Source organism: Sylvia atricapilla, chromosome 27, assembly GCF_009819655.1.
Source record: "Sylvia atricapilla isolate bSylAtr1 chromosome 27, bSylAtr1.pri, whole genome shotgun sequence".
NCBI classification, from domain to species: Eukaryota; Metazoa; Chordata; class Aves; order Passeriformes; family Sylviidae; genus Sylvia; species Sylvia atricapilla.
The window spans coordinates 2,502,049-2,513,156 of NC_089166.1; the positions used below are offsets into that span (position 1 = coordinate 2,502,049).

General features: G+C 48.4%; 1 protein-coding gene across 1 annotated transcript; it reads left to right on the plus strand.

Annotated features, from left to right (window-relative positions):
• The first annotated feature begins 5,324 nt into the window (after window positions 1–5,324).
• Window positions 5,325–7,921, plus strand: LOC136372265 (cathepsin G-like). Its single transcript, XM_066336798.1, has 5 exons — window positions 5,325–5,404; window positions 5,822–5,975; window positions 6,467–6,608; window positions 6,708–6,965; window positions 7,500–7,921. The coding sequence occupies exons 1-5, from the start codon at window positions 5,347–5,349 to the stop codon at window positions 7,677–7,679; spliced, it is 792 nt and encodes a 263-aa protein (XP_066192895.1). The 5' UTR covers window positions 5,325–5,346; the 3' UTR covers window positions 7,680–7,921.
• Window positions 7,922–11,108: the final 3,187 nt, after the last annotated feature.

Here is an 11,108-nt window from a genome sequence, read left to right on the forward strand (position 1 = left end):
AGAACCGGAGCCAGGTTGTAGGCGGGACATGCAGTACAGGTCTGTCCCCAAATGCTGCAAATGCTCCCCTTGTCTCCATCAGCCCCTTGCAGTCAAGCCAGCAGGTTGACCCAAGAGCCTGTACAGAACATTTTTCTAGTCTTTCAGAAACACAGGCTTCTCCACATGCAAGGGGAGATCATGTGGGTTTCTTGTACCAGCTTGAAACCCCTTAGGATGCTTAGCCACAGTAAAGACCAGGCAGCCCCGTGTCTGCTTTCAATGTCCTTGAACCTCAGATGAAGCATTTTCTTTACACCTGTAAAATGCCTGTGGGTTGAACTGGAATTTTTCTCCCTCTGGATCAGCTGAGCAGACCTGAGTGGGCCAGGAGGTGCCCTTGTGGTGTGGTGATGTGTTACGGGTTAACACAGTTTGGTTTTTAGTTAAAGAGGAAAAAGGAATATTGCTCTGTCTGGTCCCTCAGAATTGTTTGGAAAAGACAGGGACCTCTCAGGGGCCAGTTCTTGGCTTTTGGCATGTGGTTTGACCACTTAGAAAAGGGAATGTGACTTTTGGTAATACCCATATAAAGCTGAGACTGTGTTCAAGTCACCCTCTTCCTTCCCCACGAGCCACCAGGTAACACCGTGGGCAGGAGGGGCCCTGTCCAGGCCCCGCTGTCCCAATGTGGCTGGGCCAGGCCGGGCCTCCAGAGCTGCTGGCCCCAGAGGAGTGGTCCAGGCTGGCTGGACCACTGGCTGCTGGTGGCAGTGCTGCAGCTGGGCACTGCTGGCATGGTTCCAGGGGTCACGGTGGATGGGACCAGGACATGGGCGGGCTGTGCCCCAGCCCTGGCTGCCAGCCTTGCCAGCCCAGGGAAGGATGGGTTCTCCCTGCCCCAGGGCCAGAGGGGGAGCTCAGAGCGAGCCCAGGCCATCAGATGGAGAGTGGAAAAGAAGGCATCCACCAGCCTCCCCCACAGGCAGGGCTTTGAGATCTTTGCAGCTGCTGCCTGGCAGAGATAACCGCCCCACCACAGCCCTGGGCAGGTTTGAACTCTTTCCTGCCAGCAGATGGAATGTCCAGAGTGTTATAAAGAATCACGGCAGGAGGTAATTATTAGTTCCTTAAATGCCTTTTTTGAAATCAGCTCCTTTACGGGGAACTCAAGGGGTCGCATACACTGCTGCTGCTCCCTCTGGTCACTGCTGAGGACGACATTCAAGGTGAATCTGCTGCTCATGCTGCAGAGTCTGGATTCCTGCCTCATGGGGGTTCCCAGGAACTCACTTGACTCATGTGGTCTAAGGGGTGTCACCTTTTCTCAGTGCTCTCCAGGTCATGGCGAGGAAGTGACAACAAGGTGGAAACCATTCACAGGTAGCTGGATGTCCTGCTCACACAGTCGTGTCCTTCATAGATTTATATTTCAGGTTGGCTTGGTTTTAGGGATTTTTCTGCATGGATTGGACTTCTGCTTGGAGCTGAGCATCATGGGAGTCTCTTGATTTCCCTGTTAGGTGGTGCCAGTGGTTTGATGAGCAGGCGAGGAGCCCAACGGAGGGTAAGGGAAATCTGGGGTTTGGGGGAGAAGGGAATACACCACTTGGAATACAGGAGACTGAGGTTTCAGTGTACAAATTCGGCACAAACTGTTTGAACTAACTGGTAAGTAACAGCATAACCCTTGTAGCCACATGACAAATAATACAACATGCAACGCACGGTGCAAAACTTGGAGTCTTTTAAGTTTTAGTCATTTCTCAGAGCACTGGCCCTTCCTGGAGTGAGGACACACAAAGTGTATTGAACTATAAAAAGACACAGCATGAAATTGAAGTCAGTGAAGAGAGAGTGAAAAGACTGTTTGGAGCAAAAGAAGAGGAGTGGCCTAATTTGGCTGGACGTCTCTAGTAAACTACAGGGAATGGACTATTTCTCCTGTAACAGATGAATGCTGTTGGGGGAGGATGTAAGATTCTAGTTAAAAGTTCTATGAAGCTGTTTGCCCCTAAGGAGAAGGAGATTTTTAGTTTTTGAGATGAAGAGTTTGGAGATAGAAGAAGAGAATCTTTGCTTTATACTAGAGGAGGCATCCTTAAACAGTATCCCTAATAAGCAGATATGGGCCATAGGCAGTGTTGGGAAAGCTGCTAATGGGTAAGATTTCACAGTTTGCAGAGGTTCCTTTCAGGCTGCTGCAGATTTGCGGCATGGAAGCCACCAGAGGACTGTTCCTCTTGTGGTGATGTCTCCTTAGGATTCTAAGAGAGACTCCTCTGCTAAAGAACTGATGACAGACTATTTTAAATGGTGAAACTGACTGAAAATGGCAGGTTTTTTCTTTTTATGTTGTATGAGAGAAAGAGAGTTGTCAGTGGTGGGAAGGAGTGTTTTGAATCTTTTCAGTTGGATTTTCATTTTTCCTTCTTCTGGTGTGTGTCAATAAATCTATTTGTTTGATCCTTAAAATTGAGCCTGCTTTGCCTCTCCTAATCCTACTTCACAGGAGAAAAAGAGAGCAAACACCAAGACCACTACACTAAATTTAGCAAACCGAATTGGGTGGACAGGAAACCACTGCACTCTGATAGAGCGAGGTGTCCGTGCAGGAGAGCCTGAAGAGCTGGGGAATGTAACAGAAGAAGTAGTTGACTGCCCTGGGCCCACACAAGGACGGGGTGAACATCCAGGCTATCTGCACCACTGACGCAACTTTGCTATCCAGTGACTCTGAAATGGGTGGTTCAAATTTTGTTAGAACAATTTCCCTTGTTTTCCTACATTAAGAACATCATTGGTTTGATGATTCCTACTGGCAGTTTACACTGCAGATTAAAAATTATATTTTGAATGCAGGTGATCTACCACAGCTGGAATAATCTGTTGACATTAGCACATGGCATACACCATAGAAAGTCAGCCAAAGACTCACCACACAGAGAGGAAGGAAAGGATTTTCTTAGATTTCTTTCACCTCAATTGAATTGGCTGCAGCTGAACGGGTAGACACCTCAAAGCATCTCTATTTTTGCCCATGAAGGGAACAGCTGAGCTGCCTCTTACACCTGGCTTCAGCAGAGTCTCTTGAAAGCCCCAAGTGCCCTAAGAGAGGTGGGATTTGATTGAATCTGATTTCAGAACTGTCAGGTCCCTGTTGTTCAGAGCTCTGCTCCCTCTGTGGGCAAGGGGATGGAGCAAACCATGACATCCTTCTAAGAGCCCTGAGAAGCTGTTCTGGATGGCAGCCTTCCCCCCACCTTCTGTAGAGTGGGACCAGAGGGACTGCTTCAGACACAGGCATCTCCTGTCTTACATGTCTAAGGCTGTGAACTCTGCATCCTCAGCAGCTGGTGGCTGCTTGTTCACCTGAAAGGGCTGAGCAGCAGCTGGAAGCATCAAGGGATGAGTGACTCAGAGGACAGAATTAGCCTGATGTTGTCTGTTGCCTTTGTTTAATTGGGCTGGGTGCCTTTAGGGGCAGTGCTGCCTCTGGTAGGAGAGTTTTCATTCAGCTCCAGCCACTCAGAGTTCATTCTTCATTCTTCAGTGACTATTGTCAAGTGTGAATCCTTCCCTTCCCTTCCCTTCCCTTCCCTTCCCTTCCCTTCCCTTCCCTTCCCTTCCCTTCCCTTCCCTTCCCTTCCCTTCCCTTCCCTTCCCTTCCCTTCCCTTCCCTTCCCTTCCCTTCCCTTCCCTTCCCTTCCCTTCCCTTCCCTTCCCTTCCCTTCCCTTCCCTTCCCTTCCCTTCCCTTCCCTTCCCTTCCCTTCCTCATCAAGACAAATACTGGTCATTTCCTATCAATTACATTAGAAAAAAAAGAGCCAATCAAATGAAAATCAGACTTGATTGGAATTTCACTGATTAAATCTGTACATAATACCAACCTAAACACAGCTCTGAGCAGCATCACCCCCTGATGTGGTCAGAGACACCTGGTCTGGAAAAAGACTGACAAGAGAAGCAGAGAATGAGGCCCAAATTTGCATCAGAGGTGAAGGGATCAATAACAAATTGGAGACTGAAGTGAGGGGGGAAATGAAGTTTCTTAATTCAATGACTGAATCTTTTAATTTCACAGCATTTGCTTCCTATCCATACATGAGAGGTTGGCAGGGATTTTTTTTTTGTTGTTTTTGTAGCCATCTGATGACATTCAAATGCTGGTGATCTTCAGAGCCAATCCCCCTGTGTGAATTTTCCAAATCTCCCACTACTTCTGAAGTTGTACCTTGAAGGCCTGATTCTGCCCTTTGTAATTGAGAATGGCCTCTTTTGTTCACCCCAGAATATCCATCAAGAATCTATCTAATGTTTATGTTTTTAAAGTTTTCTACTATACAATCAGAGCTTCAGTGAAGATCACACAAATCATTAATCAAATTTATCATTTCGCATCGGGAGAATTTATTCACCATGATTATGTGCTCAGTCTCAGGGTAGAGGCCATGATTTTCCCTACTTCATCCAAAGATTAATTTTTTTAAGACCTTGAAAAAAGCAGAAGCAGCCTAAGTACATAAGTCTAGAAATAGATTGTTCTCAAGATGCTCCTGTGCAAGAGGAAAGCAATGTTCTATGGCTGTGCCCTCACCTGAAATACTGCTCAGGTTCATATCCCTGTGTAGTGGTTTCACGTTTGCTGATTTAGTGTCTGACCAAATTTAGTGTACTGGCCTGAGCATGTGCTCTCCTCCACCTGTGGGAGACAGGATATAAAAGAAAAAGGCAAAACAGGCTCCAACTTAAAAGTAAACAGATAGATTTTATTAACACACACTAAGGAGGGGAAAAAAAATAAGAAAAGGCAAAAAAACCCAGTTAAATTTCTAAACCAACCCTTTCTCCCATCACAAACTGTTCATGTTCTACCAAGAATGTAAAGAGGGAAAACTCATAACTCTAGGTCAGTACCACTTAGAAAACACTAGAAAACACTTTGCCTGGCCCTGGCCAGCTCTCCCCATTCCTGTCAGAGGACGGAGGAAACAAAAAGCAAAAAGAAAAAACATCCAGACAGAACCAGTCCACTTGCAGGGTCCCAGGGGGTCTGTCCAAAGGTCTCTGATGGGAATGCACTGCACAGATACCCCATTCCCCTCCCTGTGTACTCTGAACAAGCCCAGATCTCTCCATCTTTCTAAGAAGATTGTCACAAAAATGCAGACAATGTGTCATGAACACCTAGCTAAGCCACAGTCAGGGACTGTGACAACAAAAGCAGCAAATGACACAGCTCCAGGTAGGCTGAGGTTTCCTGTTTCAGCTCCACACAAAATATATATATAGAGAGATTGCCATTCTGTAGCTGTCTCCTGCCTGGCCATAGCAACTGGTTTGGCTCATCAGGACAGAGGTAGAAGATGCTGCTTCTCCTTCTGCTCACAAGTGCTTTTGTCCTTGTGCCTTGGACTGGGGCTGGTGAGTACACAGAGATGGGACTTGGACAGGAACATGCAAGGGCACAGATGGACACTGAGTAGTCAGTCTTGGGCAAGGTTCCTGCCTCACCTTCCCTCCTATCTCTACTTCCCTTCTTTCCTCTCTTCTCTTACCTCGCAGCTCAGACTGTGCCTGAAACCAGTGAGGCATTGCAGGCAGTGGAACTGTGCCCTCAGATGGCATTTTAGTCACCCAGAGCCAGGTGTGGTCAGTCCCCCCAGACAGTGCTGCTTGTCTTTCTCTCCACTGCGCACCAGCAGTGCTTTGGATGGCCCCAGGAAGGAGGGTTGTTGGTATCACTGGGACATGACATGAGAGGATGAGCCTCTCCCTTCATGCAGACGTGACAGGAGATACCAGTATATGTCATATTACCATTTCCCATCTCCCTGGCAGGAAGGATCATTGGTGGATGTGAAGTTAAGCCCCACTCCAGACCGTACATGGCTTATTTAATTATTGAAAATCGCCTAGAAAGTTTTTCCTGTGGAGGGTTCCTGATTCGCCCAGACGCAGTGCTCTCAGCAGCTCACTGTGTGGATATAAAAGGGTAAGAGCCTGTCTTTCTTGTACAGGTGGTTTTTCCCAGTCTCACATAGTCCACATGGGTCTCGGCCCTGATCTGGGCTTAAACAGTGCCCCGTGTCTCCTTGGGCAAAGCAGGGATCTCTGGAGCTGAGCTATCCTCTGTGAGCTGCAGGAATTTTCTTCAGGGGCTGTTCCCTGTTTCTTGGGGACAGGAATGCTCACAGTGGTCTCTGGGGTCATGGTTCCTACCATGGCTTTGAGCTACTGCTGCAGAACAGGGTGCAGTTTCTCCCCTTCCCTTCTTCCCTTTGTCTGCAGGATGGGGCAGCTGCCACCTGTGTCAGTGTGGGGTGAGGGATCCTCAGCTGCACTGCGGAGGGAAGCCAGGTTACAGAGGGCAAAGTGCTGAGAGCTCCTCTCTGGGGAGGTTTATCCCACCACCACCTCCCTCCAGCCACTGGCCCTGGGGCTGTTCCTGTGCCCAGTGCAGCTGTTGTTGGTGTTTCCTGGCAGGATAATGAGCATCACTGTCATTCTGGGAGCCCACAATATCAGTTACCAAGAGCAGAGCCAGCAGTGGATCCAGGTCACACAGTGGGTCATCCACCCCAAATATTCCCAAGATGGCTTCAAAAATGACATTGTGCTGCTGAAGGTAGGGCCCAACACATCTCCCTCTGCTCACCTCCCCAAGCCTCTGAGCTTCTTCCTAATCCTTTACTGGCTCTAATCCCGTGTTGTCTCTGCCTGACAGCTGAAGGAAAAGGCCAGGATCAATGAGTATGTTCAAACTATCTCCATTCCCATGAGCAACGAATATGTGAGACAAGGAGCTGAGTGTGAGGTGGCTGGATGGGGCCTGACATCTATGACAGGGAGCAGGACAAACGTGATGAGGGAGGCAGAACTGAAGGTGCAAGATTGGACAATATGTCAGTTGATATTCTGGAATTACCAGCGTCAGTCCATGATCTGTGTTGGTGATGACTACGGTAAAAAGTCACCATACAAGGTAAGTGTTTTTTTGGGCTGCAAGCCTGGGAGGAGGGTTGGGCTGGACAGTGAGCTTGGTTCTCAGGTGAAAGTAAAAGGACACCAGAATGAAGTAGGATCTTCAGAAAGAGGAGCTGAGGGCCCTCACTGAAGCTCTGAAGCTGATGTGCTCCCTGAACTGGGCTACATTTTCCTAGTTATCAGCATCATGTCCTTTTTTACTTCCCTGGAGATGTTCTCCCCAGCCTTGCCAGTGTTTCAGTGTGTAAATTCCTTGTGATACCCTTGCTAGGATGGCTTAGATATTTCCCCGTGACTAAAGTTCTTGTTGAGCTTTTGAATCTCAAAGAGCCTGCCAGCCTGAGTTGTTTCATGGCTGGGCTTAGAGGAGTAGTGAGGCAGCAGCAACCCCTGCAGAGCTGGGTCTGGAGGGGGGGAGGTGGTGGAAGAGGAGCTTCTCCACATGGAGGGAGGGAAGAGGAAACTTGTTGTTTAAGGCAGGGAGAGCTGTGCTGTGGCATGTCTGACCCCTGTCACTCCTTTCCTGACACAGGGTGATTCTGGTGGCCCATTAGTCTGCAAACAGAAGGCTCATGGTATTGTTTCTTATGGACTTAACGGCCACCTCTCCCCTGAGGTATTTACCAGGATCTCTTATTTTGAGCCCTGGATACGTGAGCAGCTGAGGAAGTTTGCGCTCCAAGAGCTGCCTGATTCTCCATCCTCTGATTAAAATGCTCAGTGCCCCTTCTCCACAATGCATCAAACAGCTCTTGGTGCTCAGAAGGCCCCAGGGGCAGCTGAAGTGGAGTCAGAGAAGCCCCCGTGGTGCAGGCACAGGCTTTGGCACTAAGGAGAGTCTCCGTGGAAAGGTGAAAACGCAGCTCCCAAGCCCACACAGCTTCCCATTGTTCCCCTTCTCCCATTGCTGCTCCAGCTCTGCTTTCTGGCCATCAATAAAAGCATGTTCAAACTCGGTTGTGTCTGCAGCTTTCTTGGGGACTGGATGCAAACCCTGAGTGTGAGAATGAGGAGATTACACTCTCTGGGAGAACCGGAGCCAGGTTGTAGGTGGGACATGCAGTACAGGTCTGTCCCCAAATGCTGCAAATGCTCCCCTTGTCTCCATCAGCCCCTTGCAGTCAAGCCAGCAGGTTGACCCAAGAGCCTGTACAGAACATTTTTCTAGTCTTTCAGAAACAGAGGCCTCTCCACATGCAAGGGGAGATCATGTGGGTTTCTTATACCAGCTTGAAACCCCTTAGGATGCTTAGCCACAGTAAAGACAAGGCAGCCCCGTGTCTGCTTTCAATGTCCTTGAACCTCAGATGAAGCATTTTCTTTACACCTGTAAAATGCCTGTGGGTTGAACTGGAATTTTTCTCCCTCTGGATCAGCTGAGCAGACCTGAGTGGGCTAGGAGGTGCCCTAGTGGTGTGGTGATGTGTTACTTGTTCACACAGTTTGATTTTTAGTTAAAGAGGAAAATGGAATATTGCTCTGTCATGTCCCTCAGAATTGTTTGGAAAAGACAGGGACCTATCAGGGGCCAGTTCTTGGCTTTTGGCATGTGGTTTGACCACTGAGAAAAGGGAATGTGACTTTTGGTAATACCCATATGAAGCAGAGACTATGTTCAGGTCACCCTCTTCCTTCCCCACGAGCCACCAGGTAACACCGTGGGCAGGAGGGGCCCTGTTCAGGCCCCGCTGTCCCAATGTGGCTGGGCCAGGCCGGGCCTCCAGAGCTGCTGGCCCCAGAGGAGTGTTCCAGGCTGGCTGAGCCCGTTCTCCCCTGGCTGCTGGTGGCAGTGCTGCAGCTGGGCACTGCTGGCATGGTTCCAGGGGTCACGGTGGGGGGGACCAGGACATGGGCGGGCTGTGCCCCAGCCCTGGCTGCCAGCCTTGCCAGCCCAGGGAAGGATGGGTTCTCCCTGCCCCAGGGCCAGAGGGGGAGCTCAGAGCGAGCCCAGGCCATCAGATGGAGAGTGGAAAAGAAGGCATCCACCAGCCTCCCCCCCAGGCAGGGCTTTGAGATCTTTGCAGCTGCTGCCTGGCAGAGATAACCCCCCCACCACAGCCCTGGGCAGGTTTGAACTCTTTCCTGCCAGCAGATGGAATGTCCAGAGTGTTATAAAGAATCACGGCAGGAGGTAATTATTAGTTCCTTAAATGCCTTTTTTGAAATCAGCTCCTTTACGGGGAACTCAAGGGGTCGCATACACTGCTGCTGCTCCCTCTGGTCACTGCTGAGGAGGACATTCAAGGTGAATCTGCTGCTCATGCTGCAGAGTCAGGTTTTCTGCCTCATGGGGGTTCCCAGGAACTCACTTGGCTCGTGTGGTCTAGGGGGTGTCACCTTTTCTCAGTGCTCTCCAGGTCATGGCGAGGAAGTGACAACAAGGTGGAAACCATTCACAGGTAGCTGGATGTCCTGTTCACACAGTCGTGTCCTTCACAGACTTATATTTCAGGTTGGCTTGGTTTAGGGATTTTTCTGCATGGATTGGACTTCCGCTTGGAGCTGAGCATCATGGGAGTCTCTTGATTTCCCTGTTAGGCGGTGCCAGTGGTTTGATGAGCAGGCGGGGAGCCCAACGGAGGGTAAGGGAAATCTGGGGTTTGGGGGAGAAGGGAATACACACCTTGGAATACAGGAGACTGAGGTTTCAGTGTACAAATTCGGCACAAACTGTTTGAACTAACTGGTAAGTAACAGCATAACCCTTGTAGCCACATGACAAATAATACAACATGCAACGCACGGTGCAAAACTTGGAGTCTTTTAAGTTTTAGTCATTTCTCAGAGCACTGGCCCTTCCTGGAGTGAGGACACACAAAGTGTATTGAACTATAAAAAGACACAGCATGAAATTGAAGTCAGTGAAGAGAGAGTGAAAAGACTGTTTGGAGCAAAAGAAGAGGAGTGGCCTAATTTGGCTGGACGTCTCTAGTAAACTACAGGGAATGGACTATTTCTCCTGTAACAGATGAATGCTGTTGGGGGAGGATGTAAGATTCTAGTTAAAAGTTCTATGAAGCTGTTTGCCCCTAAGGAGAAGGAGATTTTTAGTTTTTGAGATGAAGAGTTTGGAGATAGAAGAAGAGAATCTTTGCTTTATACTAGAGGAGGCATCCTTAAACAGTATCCCTAATAAGCAGATATGGGCCATAGGCAGTGTTGGGAAAGCTGCTAATGGGTAAGATTTCACAGTTTGCAGAGGTTCCTTTCAGGCTGCTGCAGATTTGCGGCATGGAAGCCACCAGAGGACTGTTCCTCTTGTGGTGATGTCTCCTTAGGATTCTAAGAGAGACTCCTCTGCTAAAGAACTGATGACAGACTATTTTAAATGGTGAAACTGACTGAAAATGTTGTATGTGAGAAAGAGAGTTGTTAGTGGGGGGAAGGAGTGCTTTGAAACTTTTCAGTTTGATTTTTGTTTTTCCTTCTTCTGGTGTGTGTCAATAAATCTATTTGTTTGATCTCTAAACTTGAGCCTGCTTTGCCTTTCCTAATCCTACTTCACAGGAGAAAAAGAGAGCAAACATCAAGACCACTACACTAAATTTAGCAAACAGAATTGGGTGAAGAGGAAACCACTGCACTCTGATAGAGCGAGGTGTCCGTGCAGGAGAGCCTGAAGAGCTGGGGAATGTAACAGAAGAAGTAGTTGACTGCCCTGGGCCCACACAAGGACGGAGTGAACATCCAGGCTATCTGCACCACTGACGCAACTTTGCTATCCAGTGACTCTGAAATGGGTGGTTCAAATTTGTTAGAACAATTTCCCTTGTTTTCCTACATTAAGAACATCATTGGTTTGATGATTCCTACTGGCAGTTTACACTGCAGATTAAAAATTATATTTTGTATGCAGATGTTCTTCTGCCACAGCCTGAATAATCTGTTGACATTAGCACATGACATACACCATAGAAAGTCAGCCAAGGACTCACCACACATAGAGGAAGTAAGGGATTCTATTAGATTTGTTTCATCTTAGTTGAATTGGCTGCAGCTGAAAGGGAAGAGACCTCAAAGCATCTCTAGTTTTTGCCCATGAAGGGAACAGCTGAGCTGTTTCTTACACCTGGCTTCAGCAGAGTCTCTTGAAAGCCCCAAGTGCCCTAAGAGAGGTGGGATTTGATTGAATCTGATTTCA